Source organism: Vipera ursinii (genome assembly GCF_947247035.1).
Source record: "Vipera ursinii genome assembly, chromosome: 1".
NCBI lineage: Eukaryota > Metazoa > Chordata > Lepidosauria > Squamata > Viperidae > Vipera > Vipera ursinii.
The window spans coordinates 1,384,766-1,406,923 of record NC_139512.1 but is presented as its reverse complement, the minus strand read 5'-3'; the positions used below and the strand labels follow the sequence as shown (position 1 = coordinate 1,406,923).

The 22,158-nt window shown below is 39.0% G+C and overlaps 1 protein-coding gene across 4 annotated transcripts in view; it reads left to right on the top strand.

The window, feature by feature from the left end:
• The window catches only part of MYO9B (myosin IXB), an 83,010-nt gene that overhangs the window by 17,392 nt on the left and 43,460 nt on the right, over positions 1–22,158 (top strand). For all 4 annotated transcript variants that reach the window (XM_083373743.1, XM_083373742.1, XM_083373741.1 and 1 more), the window contains exons 3-15: positions 1,916–2,010; positions 2,210–2,272; positions 3,711–3,810; positions 4,722–4,822; positions 5,088–5,217; positions 6,494–6,583; positions 7,794–7,910; positions 8,102–8,236; positions 11,582–11,703; positions 12,829–12,970; positions 14,108–14,303; positions 16,696–16,771; positions 19,448–19,537. In XM_083373743.1, coding sequence (XP_083229869.1) covers positions 1,916–2,010; positions 2,210–2,272; positions 3,711–3,810; positions 4,722–4,822; positions 5,088–5,217; positions 6,494–6,583; positions 7,794–7,910; positions 8,102–8,236; positions 11,582–11,703; positions 12,829–12,970; positions 14,108–14,303; positions 16,696–16,771; positions 19,448–19,537 — 1,457 coding nt within the window. The remainder of the gene's footprint in view (positions 1–1,915; positions 2,011–2,209; positions 2,273–3,710; positions 3,811–4,721; positions 4,823–5,087; positions 5,218–6,493; positions 6,584–7,793; positions 7,911–8,101; positions 8,237–11,581; positions 11,704–12,828; positions 12,971–14,107; positions 14,304–16,695; positions 16,772–19,447; positions 19,538–22,158) is intronic.

Sequence of the window (22,158 nt, the reverse complement as noted above, 5' to 3'; positions counted from 1 at the left end):
TAACTGCAAGGTCTAAGGTCATTTTGCCTTTTAAAACATCTAACTCCTTCCCAATCATTGGGTTCACCCACTTTTTGAGAGCAACCTACTGCAAACCTCAGAGTTGATAGAATTTGCACATTCTTTCTGTGTGCAACCTATGTGTAAAAACATAATTCAATGACTTGACATGTAGCTCTGCATACATTGTTGAAAACTATATACTTACAAATCAAAAATCTTCTTGGGCAGACATAAGAAAACTAGGAAGATTATTTACCAGAAAGTAAAGGCTGGGCAAATATACCATCTATACTTGTTTGATTGCAATTCCATTGAATAAAGTAAAACTCTGTTTTGAATAAACATGGGTTGGAAAAGCTCTAACCATGTGTAAAATCTTTCAGAAACAAGGATGGATTTTATTGGATAAAACAATATTTTTCATAAGAATAGAAGCAGATGATCCGTACTATGTTTTATCAATAAGAGTAATATAAAACCTGAACATGTATTTTAATACATATCTGCACTATAAAGATTAAGAATGCAAAATAATTTCCATCTGGACTCAGCAGATGTTTCCAATGAGAGATAAGCGTTCAGAACTTAGTCCAGTTACCTTTCATACCTTTCATAAGCAGCTCAAAAGAAAATGAATGGAAATATTTTAATTATAACTTCAGAGGTTAGCATTTTTCTTCTTTTTCTCTTCCTTCCCAAAAGCCTTTCATATTATGCCATATATTTTTAAATATCAAACATGAACATACCATATATTATTATTGATTGTTGTAAGATAACCTGAACAAGACAATAAAACTGCAAATAAGATTTGCATAATTGTTGTCATAGGGCATGCTTTATGGGGGGGAGTAATATGCAGAACCTTGTATCACATGAAGGTCACACTCATTATTTGCTTTAGTGGTGCAAGAGGTGGAAGAACTATCTTTGCTACATGATTATATTTTATTAAGAAAATTTGTATGGCTGCCCATACATGGCTACTCATTCATAGTGACCCTAGGTGGCTTACAGAAGTAAGTGCTTTTTACTATAGTATTGCTCCTCTTTCGGTTTTTGACAATAAATAATATTTCTATTAAGGGCCTAATGCTGGGAAAGGTTGAGGGCAAGAGAAGAAGGAGACGACAGAGAATGAGGTGGCTGGATGGAGTCACTGAAGCAGTAGGTGTGAACTTAAATGGACTCCAGAAGATGGTAGAGGACAGGAAGGCCTGGAGGAACATTGTGCATGGGATCGCAATGGGTTGGACATGACTTCGCGACTAACAACAACAATGTTTCTATTACATTGTATGGGGATAATGGTTAAAAAAATTAAAATTTAGTCAGCTAGCAGTAGGAGCTGTACTCTAGTAGCAGAGCACATGCGTTACATAAACAATATATTTGGTTCATTGTTTGGCATCTCTAAGACTCAGAGAAAATTCAGATAGCTATAAGTAATTAGACAATACAGGGTTGGATAAACCAATATAGCAATAGCACTTAGACTCATATGTCGCTCCACAGTGCTTTACAGCACTCTCTGAGCAGTTTACAGAATCAGCATATTGCTCCCAACAATCCTCATTTTACAACCTTGGAAGGGTGGAAGGCTGAGTGAACCAATCAAATTCCTGGCCATGGGCAAAGTTAGCCTGCAATACTGCATTCTAACCACTGCACCACTACACTACAGCTCCTAATATCCTAGTTAAGTGTAAGGCAAATTATAATTACTACATGGAAGCATAGCCCATGGTAAAGCATCTTACTTGCATTTTGATCCTGCCATTTTCAATTACAGGATTTTACACTACAGACTTAGCAGCAAGAGTTGAGTCTTAAAACCTTGGAAAGTTGTCAGCCAGAACACACAGTACCGTATCATCATCACTGAAAATAAAGTCATTTTGCTTCATTTCAGGCCTTTGGGAATGCAAAGACAGCCCACAATAACAACTCAAGTCGTTTTGGGAAATTCATCCAGGTCAACTACTTGGAGAATGGCATTGTCCGAGGGTAAGTGCTGTGCATATGCTCTCACTGTTGTTCCATCAAGTTATAATTCTGGTAGTGAACAGTAGAGTTCAAAATAAAACTAGTCCCCTGCATTGCTGATAGTCATAAGCAAGGGTCTGAGCAGTGTGCTGTGTTCTGTCTTGAAAGAGATTTTCATAATGCCTGCTTTTGCACTGTTGTTTCTTTTCTTGGCTTCCAGAGCTGTGGTTGAAAAATATCTCCTTGAAAAATCTCGCTTGGTGTCTCAGGAAAAACATGAAAGGTAAGAAGTTATGGACTATGTAACAGAAACTTCATTTTTCCTTCATCCAGGCAGCATAATTAGTGACATTCATTTTGCACTTTATAAAAAAAAATATATGTCCCAAACAAGAAATCAGAAAGAGGTTAATTATTTTTTTATAACTGTATTAACATTCAAATGATATGTCATCAGAATTCTGGAAAACCAAGTTTTGACTGGTTATTCATCCAGGTGTATTTGGTTGATCTGACTTGAAAAAATAAATTTCTCATTTTTTTATTGGTCTTTCTTTGAAACACACTTGTTTTAAAGCAAACATGTCAAATCATCATGCAGGACTCTATAGAGAAGCTACTATGATTTATAAACATTTTAATAACTTTAACAAGAAAGAAGAGAATGAAGATTAATGAAGTCTGGTTTCCAGCTCTACATCACAACAAAATAAAAGAAAACAGGCCGTAATTAATGAACACCATAGAGAATCTTCAGCAGTCTCACCTAAAAAATAATAAACAGCGTGTTTCAAAGACAAACCATCCCAAACAGCTCCTTTGTAATTTCACCTCTGAAGACGTCAGCCAGAGTTGTTGGCAAAACATCAGGGTACCAAATAATTAAAATACAGTCTTTTAGCCCAGAAACTCATCACCAGTGGAATTAGAAAACATATTACAGCTTCCATCATAAAATGTTTGCTGTAGGCAAACTTACCTATTCACATAATATGCTAAGCAGGCTGAGCTACACAATACCCATTTAGTGAGCACAAATGAGAAAGGTTTCTGCCTGTTATTTCTTCCAACTCCAAAGGACGCTTTCTCTTAAGTCTGGCTTACCTTTGCTTTTTTCTGAGCAAATAAGTACATTTTCAGAACAAAACCCTGGATTGCATTCATTTATACTTAGAATGCTACCGAACAATGTCAGTTTATAGAATGCCATAAATCTATTTAGTTTTATATTGATTAAAAATAATTTCACAAAGGGAATCTGTATACTTTTGTGTAAATAAATGTCAGCTGAGGAACAGGGTACGGATTTATCAAGAAAGATGTCTGAAGGCCCTGCCCTTTTTGGATATGTTACTAAAGAGCATATTGAATACTTCAACAATTGAAAAGAGTTTAAAACATTTCAGAGTAAAAATGAGCTAGAATAAAAGGTAACATTCCACTTGGAGGGAGTTACATGCTGTTGATGCCATCAACTAAAAGGCCCTTACATTCCTTATCTTTATCCAAATAGGAATGTCATTCAAAAAACAAAGATTCTCAAAAGCTAATATTAATATTGGATTAAATTGTTTCTGTTAAAGGATCCTTTTAGATTCCAGATGATTCTGATATTAATTTTAGGAGCTTAGTGATTTTACTGAAGATGCCCAGGTAAAAATAATAGGATCGGGAGTCAGAGAAGTACTGTTAATGGAAGGCTGGTGTGTTTGTTTCTGTAGGAACTACCATGTATTTTATTATTTGCTGCTTGGTGCCAGCGAAGAAGAGCGCAAGGAATTCCATCTCAAGCAGCCTGAAGACTACTTCTACCTCAACCAGGTATACAAAGGCTTTTTTGTCCTGACTTTGCCTGACAAACGCAAGGCTCTGCTGTGATTTTCACTCTCAGGAAGTGAAGGGAACCCCAAACAGGCCTCCTTTGTTCCTCCATGAAAAACTGCAAAGATCTGGCTTAAACCAGACGTGTTATAAGTAAAATGTTATAGATGTGTCAGCCAGTTGAATAGCCCTTAATTCTTTTAAGCCTTTTTTTTTAAACAAAAAAGTCTGTGATTTTCTTTTAGTCACATATTAGGAAATTAATTTTTAATCAGCAGAAGGATATACTATTTTTTTCTGAAATTAAGTTTATTTATTTATGCAGAAAAGTAAACCAAGATTTTTGAGATTTCTAACTGTGAAACAAAATGTTGAACTAGATTAACCTATGGCTGATTTAAGGGTAGCGGGAAGGCCTTATGTTGTAATGAACGGTTTGTAAGGAAAGAACAGTTGTGTTAGGTCTCTCTCTTACCATTTGACTTCCTTTTTTTGCTCTTGAGAAAATTTTTAGAATGGGCAAAGGAATGGAATACTTCTTACTTCTCCAAGTAACTTTGGTAGGAAACTGATTATTCTATTCTATTTAAATTGGGTTTAGGGACTAAAACAATCATGATTCCACCAGGGGATTCACACCAGGGGAATGCAGCAGTAGTTCACTTCTGTTCTCTATATATTTGACATTATATTCTGCTTTTTCATGACACAGGCCAAGTCTTCTGTTAATGGTACTTCTATTTGATCCTCTTCTAGCAGCTGAGAACCTGTACCTTTATTAGTCCCTTCTCCACTTCTGTAATTGCAGTTAAATAGAATTGCTAGAAAAGGAATTACCAAGGACAATTGTGGTAAATTTTGTCAGTAGTAGATATCCCTACTTATACTTGCAAGTTTGGATTTATTCACAGCATAACTTGAAAATTGAAGATGGAGAAGACCTCCAGCATGATTTTGAACGATTAAAGCAAGCCATGGAAATGGTTGGTTTTCTTCCAGCAACAAAAAAACAGTAAGCTATATTTCAGCTGTCTCCTATCAGTTTTCAGTAAGCACAGAAGGATACACCATATATTATATGAAGTCATTTTCCATTAATGTGCGAATAAAGTTCTATGAAACTAATCAAAAGGCAGAAAATTATGTTAAAGACTCATGAGTATTAACTCATGCATAAATGTACATTCTCATCACATTCTAATGGACAAGTATATATGACACTCAGTAAAGATATTCTTCATCTGAAAGATACACTATCCTGCTTTTTACTACCACAGAATTTTTTCAGTGCTTTCTGCAATTCTCTACTTGGGAAATGTTACTTATAAGAAAAAGGCAGCAGGTCGAGACGAGGGGCTGGAAGTGGGACCCCCTGAAGTGCTAGATATTCTCTCACAGCTTCTGAAGGTAACTCCCATCTTTCTACACAAGTATTTGTCTTGGGCAGAGAAGACACCCCTGATCACTGGGTGCAGAAAAGATCCTTAATTTTACCTCTCTTAAATAACATTGAAAAAACACTGTGGAATACAGTGGAATTTTGGTACTCAACAGCTTTGAAACTCATCAAATTTGGTACTCAACGCATTTTGATGTGAAAATTTTATCCCAGTACTCATCATTTGTTTGGTACTCAACCCACAAGCTAGAATTTGTCAGTGTCGGCTGCCTTGTGGCTCACTGCATTATTCCTTAGGGGAAACATTTGTTTGGTACTCATCGTTTTTGGGGTTCGTTGCGCCTCCCAGAACCAATTAACAATGAGTAAATTATATATTTTGTTTCTGTATTGATAAACTTGAAGCAACTTACATTTTAAAACCCATAGGTGCTTTTTTCATGAGGTAATTGGACTTTCTTGCTTTTCTTTGAAGACGTTTCACTTCTCATTCAGAAGCTGAAGCTTCTTCAGCTCTGAGGAGAGCTCTTGAAAAAAACACCTTTGGGACAACCGTGACCTGAATGACTGAGAATCTCCATAGACATTTACATCTTAAAACTTAAAAATCAAGCAAACATTTAAGCTAAATAAATATCTGAGCAGGGAAGAAAAAATGCACTTTTAACTTCACTGCCTTCAGGAAAAGTTGGAAGTGCTAAGCTTAAATATTACTCCTTGGAGAGGATATTGCATGAAATAATTGCTATTATTGGACCCTGATCCAAATAGATACATGAAATCTTGGTCTGTGAATGCATTTGGAGCAGGACTGAATGCAATTTGAGCATCAATGTACAAGAAAAGGCAGACGTTTAAGTAATCATGGCCCAGTCCAGTCCTATTTCAGGGTGGATGGCAGACCAAGCATGTGAATCCTGGCTATTAAGAAAGGAAAACAATAAAAAAGTCTGTATATATTTGCATGCAAATGATGCTCTGCTAATGGAAAATAAGAATTGAGATGTTAGACAATTGCAAGTGAGATATTGTGTAATATCGAATCTATTGCATTATCAAATCTTCCTGTTAAGGTACCTTAAAATTTTTATACTTTGTCATTTGCACTGCCTTGCTTCAAAAGCTTAAGATTAAAACCAATGGAGACGATTCTCCATTTTCTGCAACAACTTTATAGGGACTGGATAAGTAGAATTTTGATTTTCAGCAATAATGGATAATTACAGATCATTTTCATCCTGGATTTCCATGTCAGATTGTTCATTTCAGCTCTTTTTCTCCCAGGTGAAACGTGAAATCTTAGTGGAAGTATTGACAAAAAGAAAAACAGTGACAGTGAATGATAAACTGATCCTTCCATATAGCCTCAATGAGGTGAGTTCCTAATAGGTTGGGGTTAGTAAGATTTTTTTTGTTAAAAAAATTACAGATGGCTTGGACTGTAAGGGCAACTTCATTTTTTCGTATATTTATAGGATATCCTGTAACAATTCTGAGAGAGTATAGTCAAAAAATCAATAAAGCTATTAAAATTCAGTAACACCAAAAGAAAAATCTATATTGCAGCATCAAAACACAAAATTTCCAAGCGCCAGAGGCTATTGCTTAAGTAGCAGATTTAAAAGGGGTGTCAAACTCAATTTCATTGAGGGCCGCATCAGCATTGTGGTTGCCCTCAGGGGGCTGGGTGGGCGTGGCTAAAGTGCGTATGGCCTACTGGGTGGGCATGGCCAGCTCTACATCGTTCTCATCAAGGGTGCCTATGGAGGCCTGGGCAGGAGTGGGACAGATCTGAGGGTCTCTGGCAGGAGGAGGGTCTCTGGGCCAGGGCCAAGGCAGTGGGGGCCGTTCCCTCACTGTTTCCAGGATGGCTTCGCGGGCCGCATGAAACCACTTCACGGGCCAGATCTGGCCCCCGGGTCTTGTGTTTGACATGTCTGCTCTAGAGCCTTAATTTTTTTTCTGCTTATACCTAAAAGATGGTAGGGGTCTTGCAATTATGAGACACATAATTGGAATCAGGAGGCATAAAATGGAAAATATAAATTATGGTGATGATTTCTTGGAAACCAATGGGTAAAATGCTAACAATACTAAGCCATTTTTTTCAGTTTTTCATGTCCCTCAGAAAGGCTTAGGAGCAATAAGGGGTACCTAAAGGATTAGTTTTTTTCCAAGGATCTCTACCCATCCAACTAGGCCAAGCAGAAGGGGCATGTTGCAGATCTCATCAGCCAAAGAATTTGGCTGGCGAGACCAGAAGACAAGCTTTTTCCACAGTGGCCCCTGCTCTGTGGAATATCCTTCCTTCGGAGATCAGAATGGCCCTAGAGTTGTTTCATAAAGCCCTAAAAACCCAGCTTATTCCTGAGCCTAGGGTGATGAATGTGTGTCAAGGGCCCCATTTCCTGGCTATTCTTTTAAAAAGTTTTTAATATTTTTAACTGACATGTATTGTTTTGAATTATAAGCCACCCAGATTCATTGACGGAGATGAGCAGCCATAGACATTGAACAAACCAACAAACAAACAGATGAGAAAAGCAAAGTGATATGGAGTTTTCTTTGTGCTTTTAATTTGCAGGCCATCACAGCTCGTGATTCTATGGCTAAGTCTTTGTACAGTGCCCTCTTTGACTGGATTGTTCTGCGAATTAACCATGCACTTCTCAACAAGAAGGATATGGAAGAGTCTGTTACGGTATGTTTCCAGGAAACAGATGATTCTTGCTTCTGAACTGTGTAACCGTCTGTCACCAGACTAGTTTTTTTTAAAATGGGTAGGGAGGGTCTGATTTTGAGAAGGTACCAGTCACAGTATATTCAGTATTGAGCACATGAATGTAGTCATGCCATTCTCCTGATTCTGTTCCCATCTCTTCCCGTGCATAGTGCTTGTCCATTGGGGTACTTGATATATTTGGTTTTGAAGACTTCAAAACAAACAGTTTTGAACAGTTCTGCATAAACTATGCAAATGAGCAGTTGCAGTATTACTTCAATCAACATATTTTCAAGCTTGAACAGGTAAGCAATGGAAGAAACGGAAGGGTTTATGCTTTTTATTTTGCAGATTAAGTATGGGTTTTTTTAAAAAAAAACTTTACAGCAAGGAAATATGTATAAAACATTTTGAATGACATCGAAATATTGATTTGGGATTTGAGATCCTGCTGATAGATTTCAATTTGCAAACCTCTGTCTTTTACCTTTTTTTACTCATAAATTACTTTCCAACATAAAACATTTTACAGTCTCTCTATAAAGATGCAAATCCAACCATGAAAATAGATTAAAGAATACAGTTATGAAGCTATTCAGATCCAAGATGAAAAGGGTGTTTTGCAGGGGCCATGAGCATCATTTGCATGGACGTTGGAAAGCAGAGATGGCGCAACAAACATATTCCCAGATGTCAAATGTTCTCCCCTCCACCCCTGGTATTGTGCAGCAGTCTGGTCTTCCTATAAAGGAAGAGGGACTCAGTAGTAGATTGGAATATTTAGTGGAATATTTTAATAGCTAATTCTCAAGGTAGTTAGGCTGAAAAACAATGTCTTATCTAACCTTCATTAAAACCTCCTTCTCCCAGAGTGTCACAGGATACAGTCATGAGTTCTTGGAGAGTACAGGTAACAATAACAACAACAACAACAATAATAATGTTGGAAGGGATCTTGGAGGTCATCTAGTCCAACCCCCTGCTCAGGCAGGAAACCCTATACCATTTCAGACGAATGGCTGTCCAGTCTCTTCTTAAAAACTTCCAGTGTTGGAGCATTCAGATTGTTCCACTGATTAATTGTTCTAACTGTCAGGAAGTTTCTCCTTAGTTCTACGTTGCTTCTCTCTTTGATTAGTTTCCATTAGTTTTTACTATTACTTCCCTTGTATCTGAATAGTATTAAAACTCTTGTGTCTGTAATGCTTAATGGGATGAAACTCTGCACTGTAGGGCAAAATGTTTTGAACCAAAGTACCTCAAGTGGGCTAACTTACAGATTGTGTCCAAAATCAGAGGCACATGACTCCCATGGAATTGAAATTTGTCAAATTTTATAAAACATTGTATGACTCAAATGTTATCATAAAGCATTTTGTGGCATAATACAAAATGTTTTAAAACATTTTTTATGATCAGTTGCTGATGCTTGACTGTGCTATACAATTCAACATGGGCTGTTTTCAAGGCAGATACAGTACATCTCTCAATAGCTCCGTAAATTTCTTTCAAAATTTTCAAGTACATTAGAAGCTCTGCCATTGTTGAAGGGACTGGGAATCTGGCAAGGAAATACCTCTGAAAGCATGAACCAAGAATTCATGGGTTGTCTAGTTATTTCTAGAAAATGGTCATTTACAAGAAAGCCATTGTTAAGTTTGTAATTGCTGACATGTAACTTTTCTGCTTTAGAGAAGACCTTGATTGGAAAGGGGAGATATTCTTGCTTTAAGATTATATGAGCTCTCTGGTCCATTTAATTTACTTTCTGTTTTTTATAATGACTGGCCAGCAGGCAATTCTGAGAAACTCAGAACCAGAATATAGTGACAGCCCTAGAGCTTTGTTCATCCACAATAGACAGTAAGATACTTCTTTCTCTTTCAGTAAAGCCACCTAAGAAAATGGTTGTCATCTTATGATATTCCCTAAACCATGTGGTACACAAAGAGTTTATTTATTTTTCTGTCCTCAACTGCCAGCCAGATGACCCCAAGTTCTAATACAGGGAGTGCAGAATTATTAGGCAAGTTGTATTTTTGAGGATTAATTTTATTATTGAACAACAACCATGTTCTCAATGAACCCAAAAAACTCATTAATATCAAAGCTGAATATTTTTGGAAGTAGTTTTTAGTTTGTTTTTAGTTATAGCTATTTTAGGGGGATATCTGTGTGTGCAGGTGACTATTACTGTGCATAATTATTAGGCAACTTAACAAAAAACAAATATATACCCATTTCAATTATTTATTTTTACCAGTGAAACCAATATAACATCTCAACATTCACAAATATACATTTCTGACATTCAAAAACATAACAAAAACAAATCAGTGACCAATATAGCCACCTTTCTTTGCAAGGACACTCAAAAGCCTGCCATCCATGGATTCTGTCAGTGTTTTGATCTGTTCACCATCAACATTGCGTGCAGCAGCAACCACAGCCTCCCAGACACTGTTCAGAGAGGTGTACTGTTTTCCCTCCTTGTAAATCTCACATTTGATGATGGACCACAGGTTCTCAATGGGGTTCAGATCAGGTGAACAAGGAGGCCATGTCATTAGATTTCCTTCTTTTATACCCTTTCTTGCCAGCCACGCTGTGGAGTACTTGGACGCGTGTGATGGAGCATTGTCCTGCATGAAAATCATGTTTTTCTTGAAGGATGCAGACTTCTTCCTGTACCACTGCTTGAAGAAGGTGTCTTCCAGAAACTGGCAGTAGGACTGGGAGTTGAGCTTGACTCCATCCTCAACCCGAAAAGGCCCCACAAGCTCATCTTTGATGATACCAGCCCAAACCAGTACTCCACCTCCACCTTGCTGGCGTCTGAGTCGGACTGGAGCTCTCTGCCCTTTACCAATCCAGCCACGGGCCCATCCATCTGGCCCATCAAGACTCACTCTCATTTCATCAGTCCATAAAACCTTAGAAAAATCAGTCTTGAGATATTTCTTGGCCCAGTCTTGACGTTTCAGCTTGTGTGTCTTGTTCAGTGGTGGTCGTCTTTCAGCCTTTCTTACCTTGGCCATGTCTCTGAGTATTGCACACCTTGTGCTTTTGGGCACTCCAGTGATGTTGCAGCTCTGAAATATGGCCAAACTGGTGGCAAGTGGCATCTTGGCAGCTGCACGCTTGACTTTTCTCAGTTCATGGGCAGTTATTTTGTGCCTTGGTTTCTCCACACGCTTCTTGCGACCCTGTTGACTATTTTGAATGAAACGCTTGATTGATCAATGATCACGCTTCAGAAGCTTTGCAATTTTAAGAGTGCTGCATCCCTCTGCAAGATATCTCACTATTTTTGACTTTTCTGAGCCTGTCAAGTCCTTCTTTTGACCCATTTTGCCAAAGGAAAGGAAGTTGCCTAATAATTATGCACACCTGATACAGGGTGTTGATGTCATTAGACCACACCCCTTCTCATTACAGAGATGCACATCACCTAATATGCTTAATTGGTAGTAGGCTTTCGAGCCTATACAGCTTGGAGTAAGACAACATGCATAAAGAGGATGATGTGGTCAAAATACTCATTTGCCTAATAATTCTGCACTCCCTGTATTATGAGCGGTGAAAAGGTAATAGTATGAGAGATAAAGAAAAACTGTTGATGCCTGACTTCCAGCGTTTATTTCTTGCAGGAGGAGTATCAGAGTGAAGGGATTGCATGGCACAACATTGACTATACAGACAACGTGGCCTGCATCCATTTAGTTGGCAAGAAACCAACTGGTCTGTTCTACCTACTTGATGAAGAAAGCAAGTAAGTCTAGCTAGCTGTGGGACAAGGAGAAAATCTACAATAAAGGGAGAAAAAAGAAGTATAAATTTATTATGATATTGCCTAAACAAATGTGAAATTGGGAGGGAGAGGAGATTGGAGAAAGTGCAGCCTCTGTCCACAAATTTACAGTTTAATAAGCCTTATATAAAATAAAAGGGATACGAAAGTAACAGGAGGAAAAGCACATTTAGGCATATATTCCCCTAAAACTAAGTATTAAATCATTTGGAACAGAACAGTCCTGGGAAGAAGAGTCATAAAGTATCAGGGGGAGAAATATAAGGGAAATATTTATTGAAGCAGGTGAAGGAGAGAAGGAGAGACTTGTAAGTTGGACTAGAGGACTTTCCAAAAGAATGATTCTATGATTAATGATGCTGGACTTATTAAGGGTTTTTTCCCCTTTGTAAATGCACTATATCTTCTAGTAAAGATGAACAAGTGGATATACTGTAGCTAGGGCCCTGGATTTGCTATTGAACCTTTAAAGTGCACGATTTGTGAAACTAGGCATATAGGAGTCTGATTATTATCCGCTTGAGAAGGCACAAAGTCCCCTTTCCATTAATAGTGGAGGGTGAAATCAGTTATGCAACCAGGAGCATCTAAAGAAGGAAGGGATAGCCTTTATTGCAATTATTGTCCAGTCCTATTAGTAGTTCTACAATTATACTTACCAAATAAAAGTGCAAAGCTACCATGCAGTGACGGTTAAAGAAATGTGCATGAATTCAGTAGAATTTAGAATTTTACTTTCAACAGGTTGCGAATTGCCGGGATGCAGAATTTTAAAATGTTTAGCCTGGGAAAGAAACAGAAACTGGGAAAAAGTTTTATTATTTTTAACTAAGTCCTCTTAATTTATGAAAATTCTTAGGAGAAATGACAGATACTTTTAAAGATGTAACAACAATGATGTAACAAAAACTGCTTATTAAAGAATATCAGTAAATGTAAATGGAATACTGCCAACACTGTTACCTGCAGAACTCCTTTCTACATTTGGGAAATTCTGGTATCATCTCCTCCCCAGTTTGCCAAGTTTAAGCTCCACTGAAATTGATAATTTATTCTGCCTTTGGCTTCCTCTTTTGCTGCTTGCAGTTTTCCACATGCCACTAGCGAGACGCTTCTTGCAAAGTTCAAACAGCAACATGAGGACAACAAGTTCTTCATTGGGACTCCTGTATTGGAACCTGCTTTCATCATTCAACACTTTGCTGGCAAAGTGAAATATCAGATAAAGGTAACTGGAATATGATTCAAGTTGCAGAGAGTCAAGGAATTGCTTGTGGCTTAATCAGCAAAAAAAAGTCTGGTTGAAAATGTCATAAGAAGATCCTTGCTAGTTAGAACAGGCTAAAACACATCCTTTAAAAAAAATCTCATCTCATCAGTTTGGAATGGAAGTTTTACAAGAGTTTCAATAAAAATGATCATTTTTCTTCATCATTCATACATAATTTTATGTCTGTAAGCAATTTGGTCATGAGTCACAGGAACACGAGGTCTTCAGTGGGTGATTGAGGCCATAGGTTTTTCTTTCCAATTTTGAACAAGTAGTCACTTTAATAAGGACACTGTCAATGCTGCAAACATTGGATGTTTTTGCTCTGACAATATAAGAGGCAGCCTTTTCCTTTAAACTGTTTTGCTTTGAATCAATGAAGCTGCGGGGGGGGGGGGATGTTAACCCGGTTGTTTTAATTAAGATAAATCTGGCAGCTACAGAAAGGAAGTGAAACTTTGCATGTTAAACTAATTGGAGAATGTGGGAGGGAATTGTGTATGATACGATGTGTTCAGGGGAGGAGAATTCAGATTCTGGCATCCATCCATGAGGGCCAATGCTTCGTTCTCATTTGTTGTTGTTGTTGTTAGCTGCGAAGTCGTGTCCGACCCATCGCGACCCTATGGACAACGTTCCTCCAGACCTTCCTGTCCTCTACCATCTTCTGGAGTCCATTTAAGCTCACGCCTACTGCTTCAGTGACTCCATCCAGCCACCTCATTCTCTGTCTTCCCCTTCTTCTATTGCCCTCGATCTTTCCCAGCATTAGGCTCTTCTCCAGTGATCGTTCTCATTATTATAGACTTTTTAGAATAAACACTGCTGGAATGTTCTTTGATCTGTCTCATTAGTCGGAACCATGACAGACACAGAGAATCCATTGCCATTGCCTAGTCAATCAGTGTTCGTGTAATAGAAATGTTATTCCAATGAATGCGTACATCCCAAAGTATATTTTATGGTACTGATTTCCAGCGGTGAATCTACTACCAGGGTGAAGAAGGGAAGGAAGATATGCAGAGCTCTGGTTAAATCCATCTATCCATAACCCTTGCTATGTGCCTTAGCTTCCATGACCATTCTCCCTTGTAGGATTTCCGTGAAAAGAACATGGATTATATGCGGCCAGATATTGTTGCCTTGCTGCGGAGCAGTGACAGCACTTACGTTCGTGAGCTGATTGGAATGGATCCAGTGGCTGTTTTCCGGTGGGCTATCCTCCGTGCAGCAATCCATGCCATGGCTGTTTTTGCAGAAGGTGGTCGCCAAAGAGCTGAGAAAACGGCAGGTAAGCATGAGGACAGGAAAAAGTAGTCAAAATAACGATATCTGCATCTACATTTTAATAACAGAAGACTTGATCTTCAGGTAGTGTAATCCAGACTAATCCCTCAGCAATTCCATTCAAATTAATTATCTGAAAATGCTTCGATGGATATAAAATAGTTGAAGTGGGAATAAGGTAGGTTCATAAGTTTCACACCATCTGCTCATAGAATTGTTTTAAACGTGATATTTTATCTAGTAGTTTATACTTGCCTTCTTCATGTAATATTACTGATATTGTCTATTATATTTTAAATTTGTATTTCTGATTATTGAAAGCCAACAAGGGGTCCCGTGATTTTCAAAAGCAAATAAATGCATTTAAATTAATTATACTGCCTAAGAGTGTTCTGTACAAATAATAAGAGAAAGAGGAACCAAACAAACCACAGTTTCTTCATTGTGGTTTCTGAGATTCACACAAGTGGATGTTGTGCAGGTTCATTTGGAAACTTTCAGAGCTTAAGCCAGGCCTCCTGTTTTCATTGCATCTATGGATGTGGCTCCTGCTGATCCCTCAGTTATTTTAAGCCATACTGATAATAATTTGCTGAAATGTGGGATTTTTTTTCCCCCAGAGTAATTTTCTGGACTTTGCTCAAAAACATTTTTATCCTTTTATTGATTATTTCTTTGCCTCTCTCCTGTTGGTTTGGTTTCTATTTTGTGATGGGGGGGGAAACCTCTCTTTGGGGCTCTTTTCATTTATTTAACCTCATGATGAGCAATTGATTTGTTTCTTATCCCACCTTTATTATTTTTTCTAAATAACTCAAGGTATCGAACATCCCTAATACTCCTTCCTCCTCCACAAATTCCAAAAGTGTGTGAAAAGTCTCCTCCATCAAATGGGCACATCTTTTGCTTGTTATGCTCTAGAGAAGTCTAGGTGGGCAAAGTCCTGCCCTCACTGCAAAGCTTTTATTAATCAGGGAGAAAAGAACCATTCTTTACACCTGTGAGGTGTTCCTTTAGAGCAGTTGTCCGTGACCTTTCTGGCACTGTGGACCGCCGGCGGCAGCAGGGGGGAAGAGAAGAGGAGATGGTTTTGTGTGTGTGCTGCTGGCGCAAATGCAGCTTCGCCTGCTCGCCCAACGCCTCCGTGGCTCAGTTCCCAACAGGCTGTAGCAGCCTGGCATCAGGCTGCAGACCAGGAGTTGGGGACGGTTGCTTTAGAGCAAACTTTGAAAGTGCCAGGTGCTATTTTGCAAGCTACCTTGCAAATCTCAGTGGAGGTATCTCAGTGTTTTCACATTCTTTACTTAAAAAAGTTTCACAGATTCGCCGAATCTTTTTCAATCTCTTCTATCTCTATTCTTAACGCAGAGGTTATATTGTTAGTCCTAATATGGGTAGAGAAATATTCAGAGGAATCAGTGGCTGTTCAAACTGACTGTCTACTTTCGTGGAAGACAACCTCACTGGTCCACTGTGAGACCCTAGAGAATTTCCCTGCTTATTTTTCCAATACAGCAACTTGTCTTTTCCTTCCTTTCCTAGTGCATGTTGCTGGCATCTTCCTATTGCCCTGTTGATCATCTCTTCCTATATTTGATAGTTCATGCAAAAATAAATTACCTTCCGCAATATTCCGTATGAACCACTGCAACAAGTGAGGCCTTAATATAAACGTCAAAGCAGCCATTGCCTATTAGATGATAACCTATTGGGGCAATTAGTAATTTAACTTCTCATCTGAAGTGTAGTACCTTGAAGTAGTTAAAATGGGCGGCAATGTAGACTTTCAGTTTTACTAAGCATTTCAAGATGGACTTTTGGCCAGAGTGAGATGTAGCCTTTGCCAAAGCAATCCAATCATCCATTGCATCATGAGTATGCATCTGACACCACCCTCTCCCTGAGCCCAACCTATTCCACTGGGTGACTGCTTTGGAAAAAAATGGATTAGCTCCTTTTTTTAAAAAAAATCGACATTTAATATACAAACCAACCGTTTGTACTTATTACTACTTATTCACATTGTGAGACCATTAATTAAAAAGGCTGCTTATTTATCAGTAACTATAGTTGTTCAAATGATCACCTGAGTATTCCCATTATTCTGTTTCCACTTCATTATTTTGCTGGTTTTTGGATTCAGATTTTGCTGAATCAGCCTCAAGAACTGAGGAATGACTGGGAATTATGTTAAGTTATTGAATATGCAGTAATGATCCTGTCTTTTAAGCTCTAAAAGATTCTGAATTTAGCTTTGACACATGCAGGATCTAGGTCAAGATGGCTGCTCAAAGAATCCCATTTATAAAACAGTAACGTTGTTGGTGATGGGCAAAAGTTACCGAGGTTAGGCTGGCTGTTCATGCCAATATAGATTTTTTTCCCCTTTCCCCTAGGGGTAATACGCCATGGACCCAGAATCCCTCTTGGGGAACTGCAGCAGAGCAACACCCCAAATGAGAGAGTTTATCGGTAAGAAGCACATTTAATTGGGTTTTGTTATTATTGTTATATTTCTACCCTTGTCTTGGCTTCTTTTGACAAAAGACGATTCCTTGTACTGCACCGTTTCCTGATCTTGTTTCTTGTTTTACCATAGTAGCCCCTAGAGTAGGGGTGTCAAACTGCTGGCCCGTGGGCTGGTTGCATCATACAGAGGCCACGCCCACCCCAGCTCCAGCAATGCGGGAAAAAGTCACGATATGTCACGACATGTCACATGACACAGAGAGTTTGACACCTGTGATCCAGAGGAAATCAGTGCATTGTTTAAGTTTAAGTTTATTGAATTTTTATACTGCCCTTCTCCCGAAGGACTCAGGGCGGTGAACAGGGCATTTAAATAAAAATACAAAAGTACAAAAGTTAAAAAAGAATTAAATTACTGCCCAAGTTAAAACAATCAAAATATACAAACATTAAAACCCTAACTCCCCATCAGGCCAGGCCAGCTTGTTCGAATAAATGGGTCTTTAGCCCGCGCCGGAAGGAGCGAAGATCCGGTGCCATCCGGAGCTCAACCGGCAGTTGATTCCACAAAGCCGGGGCGCCCACAGAGAAGGCCCTCACCCTGGGGGCCACCAGCCGGCATTCTCTGACCGGAGGCACCCTGAGGAGGCCCTCTCTGTGGGAACGCACAGGGCGGAGGGGAGTCGACGCCGGCAGCAGGTGATCCCCGAGGTATTCCGGACCCATGCCATGTAAGGACTTAAAAACCATCACCAAGACCTTGAACCTCACCCGGAAGACAACTGGTAACCAATGCATTGCAAAAGTAACTTGGCATCTTCGCTACTACCTAGTTCAGAGGTAGGCAACCTTGGCTCTTTTATGACTCATGGATTTCAACTCCCAGAATTCCTGAGCCTGCTGGCTCAGGAATTCTGGGAGTTGAAGTCCATGAGTCATAAAAGAGCCAAGGTAGCCTACCCCTGACCTAGTTCTTTGATTCCTTTCCTTTCCCATTCTGAGAACTTCTTATTTCGGTAATCCTACCCAAATCCTACAAGTTGGCCTCTGTGGTTTATAGAGAGAAATTAATTCAACTATTTTGTACAGTAAAGACTTTGAATTCACATGTGTGTGTTTTTTTCTTCTCTTAATGTACGATAGCAGGGGGGAAAAAGACAAATGCCATGTACTAGGTTCCTCAAGAAGTTTATTTTCTATCAGTATCATAACTTCTCTTTGTAAATATGTGATGTCTTCATCTGGAATAATACTACTATATTTGAAGAAGAATATTAAGAATGAAAATTGAGAAGAAAAGAGTTATTGGAATGATTGGGACTTCAAAAATCCGAGGGGGGAAAGACTAGCATGTTGGGAACTGTAACTCCCCCCACCCCATCCCACCAAAAAAAATGCAAGTGAGGAGAAACATGATCATGGTATATAAAATCGTGCATGGCAAGGAGAAAGCGAGCAAGAAAAACTTCTCTTCCTCTCAGAAAAATAGGACTGTAGGGTAGTAAAGCTGATTTGGAAGGAGATTTAGAACAGACAAAGGAAAGCCCTTCTTGAATTAGTAAACTATGGAATTAATTGCCAAAAGACGTGGTGGCAGTACCGACTTAAAATGACTCAAAAGGGTTGGACGAATTCATGGAGGACACGTCCATCAGGTCTGATTATCCTGCATCCTCACGGTACCTCCAGCTTGGGGCTGCCAACTACTAGAGCCCAGCTATTTTTACATTCTTACGTTTTCTTTCTCGTGCTTGAATATTGGGTGGAAATGACTGAAATCCACCGTTTCCATCCCTGCTCCTATCACCACTCCAATTAATATGCTAAAAATTTGGTAATTGACTAAAGATAATGGATTCAAACCCGTCTGGACTTCCTTGCAGGACGAGTACCATAATTTCAGTTACTTGGAGAAGCACTAATTTTCTAGGTTTGGGACTGCACTTTTTTTAAAAAAAGAGCTCACCTTTGGACAGTGACGGGCTTCCCTTTTAATTCTGCTTAGAGTTGGAAGCCTGCAGAGATACCTACAGCTTTTTCTGGTTGAAGTGTTGTACAACAGCAACCTTTAGCATAAATTGTTAGCAGGCTAGAATTATCATGCAGCTTAGTATTAGCATTATGGCAATTCAAAATAATGAGTTGAATTTTAAATTGATAGTTAAATGTGTGTGAACGTGTGTGCGATTTGCATAACTAACATTCTCTATGTTGTAGACCAGAGGTCTTCAAACTTGGCCCTTTTATGACTTGTGGACTTCAACTCCCAGAGTTCCTCAGCCAGCGTGCCTGGCTGAGGAACTCTGGGAGTTGAAGTCCACAAGTCATAAAAGGGCCAAGTTTGAAGACCCCTGCTGTAGACAGTGCTAGATGAGATATATCCATGAGCAGTTTTAAGGAATATCTTATATCAAATATTAGAAATATAAGAGAAAGTAATTGATTCTTCCTGATACTTTTATCTCCTTTTGGTATGCTGTGTCTTCCCTGATGATGATGTTCATCAGTTCCCTGCCATATCAAAGCACAGTTGCTTGTTGTTGTTTTCCTTGGGGAAGGCTTATAAGAAGATAAAAGTGGGTGGGGGGCATGTCTGACCAACTTACCCTAAAGCTTTGCCTTTCTGCCTGCTTTATTACTTTGTTGATTGAGCGTCGTTGCATGTTCCCCTTTTTGCAGCTGTTCAGTACTTGATTTCTCATTTGATTGCTCTGAGGATTTTGATATAAACGCTTTTGAGGACATCATTGCTTCATATGAAAGCAAGAAGTAAGTGGGTAAAGTTGGAGGACCTTGCCACTGTGGCAGGGGAAGCACGATCCTGGGCAGACAGACCTGAGAATGACCTGGTGCAGAAAACCAGGGATAAAAAGTCACTGTCTTCTTCTCCAACTTCATTCCAGAAGTCACTGAAACTCACAGTTGGGATATTCTTAGGCAACTCAAAATACTGCAGATATAATGGAGTGTGCAGGTTGTCCTCGACTTACGACCACAATTGAGCCCAAATTTTCGGTTGCTAAGTGAGACATTTGTTAAGCGAGTTTTGCCCTGTTTTATGACCTTTCTTGCCACAGTTGTTAAGTATAAATTACTGCAGTTTTTTAAGTGAGTAACACAGATGTTAAGTAAATCTGGCTTCCCTATTGACTGCTTGTCAGAAGGTTACAAGAGGTGGTCACGTGACCCTGGGACCCTGCAACTGTCACAAATATCAGTCAGTTGCCAAGCATATGAATTTTGATCACATGACTATGGGGATGCTGCAGTGGTCGTTAGTGTGAAAAACGGTCATGTCGCTTTTTTCTTGCCATTGTAACTTCAAATGGACGCTAAATGAACTGTTGTAAGTGGAGGACTACCTGTATTCCTTTTTTAATGCTGAAATGGAATGCTGTAATTGAACTTTCAATTTAAAATACGTAGAGGAGTGGGGTAACCGATAAGAAGTGGAAAGAAGTGTGTTTCAGAAGAATGAAGACTGTTCCTCTGCCCAGGAATGACCTTTTTTTACACTTCTATCACTTTTTTTCTCTTTCTTTTTTCCTTGGCTTCCTTTCTTGGTTTTCTTTCTTATTAATTTGTGCCTCTCTGGAGAGTGGCAAAGGTAAGTTTTTGTGTTGAATAAAGCTGTCCATAAGCATGCTGCATGATTGGAAGGCTGTTGATAACCACTCATTTATTGGGGCACTTTCCAGGCTGACTGTAGGAACTAAACATGGAGCAGAGTTCACTTGCAATTTGTATGCAATCTTCCTCAGGGAATACGTGCATTAGAAAACTAGAAACCTGAATTAAGAATCTTTTTTTTTCTGCTACAGAACAATCTATCTGGAAAACTAGGGCATTGAATGCCAAATAAGATTGGCTGTCAACCTACAGATTATAATAATAATAATTTGGTGATTTATTTATTTTGTTGGGCACGATATTTTTAGACATGTTTTATGACCCAGTGGTTGAAAGGTGCACAATTTCCCCACCAATACCCCACAGATAAAAATACACTCCCTGATTGAACTGTGAATATTGAAACTAGTTAGTGGCCTGCTATGAATAGTTCATTGAAACTGATAAAACTTCTTCCATGGTCCAAAATGTGAACAGTTTAAGAGCTATCCCCCAAAATAGCAATCTTTGCCATATTCTATCATATTTTCCAAATCTACAAATTAAGGATATTCATCCCTATTTTATATTCAAGATGAACAGGTTTTAAGATAAAGTCAGCTCAGGAGAAAGCCTCTTGTTTGACATTTTCAGAGCACAAATGGCAATAGTGGGATAGAGACTCCTTTGTTTAATTCCTGGTGCTTCTCTTTCACACCTCTCTCCTCTGTGTGTTCATATGTCTTGTCTGCCTTGTTTTGGGTGTGTGTCCATCATGTCTTAGGGACTTGCATGAGCAAATAGTTAGGAGTATAAAGGGCCTGCCCTGGCAGGGTGAAGATCCCCGCAGGCTCCTGCAGTCACTCAGCCGGTACCAGCAGCCCCGTTGCCATTTCCTGTGAGTTTGTGGAAAAAGGATGTTGTGGGGGGGGTGGGGGGGGTGGGAAGCTCAGGTTTTCTAGCTTTGCAGAGTTGTATGGTGCAGAGTGCATAAGCAAACCTGTGCAAATCTTAAGCTTGCATTTTTGTGGAAATTACTGAGGTTCATTTCTCTCAATCTTGCAGAATTTGGCTCTATTTCATGTGCAGGAAACACAGAAGTGCTGTGGTAGATTTCTCAGTTCTTCCACATCAAGCTGCATATTCTGGCTTTAAAGCATGTGCTGTGTATTCAAAGGCAGGCAGGTCTTGACTTACTAATTTCAGTAAGTTGTTTATAAACATAACCCTTCCTGCCCCAAGAATGTCCAACGTAAAGAGCCAGAAAGGCATAGATAGATTCTCTCACCCATGTTTCAGAAAAAGAAAAAAAGTCTCTTCTGTGTTGCAGGAGAACATTCAGGTTTTTCCTACTTCAGGTTTCTGGATATATATCCAAGTGAAAACCTTATTTTTCTGAGCCCCCTACAGGTAGTACTCATTTAACAACCAACTGGCAACTTGTTCATTAAATGAAGCAGTTACTAAGTGAAAACAACTTCAGCTTTCCTTTGCTTTACAGATCTGTGGAGGTTGTAAATGCAAGGGTTGATCACCAAAGACACTTCTTCATCACCGTTATAACTGTGAATGGTCACTAAACTAGTCAGTTGCTAAACGAGAACTGTCTGTAATTCCAGGCCGAGGGGAATTTAGAAAGGGGAGCCTCTTTGCACTGTGATTTAAAGAAGAAATTTCTTATCACAGCTTAGTAAAGTTTTAACATTATTTCATATCACATATTTTTTTTATTTTAAAAATGTATAACCCCTTTACCTCAAGTAATTTTCAAGGCAAGTTAT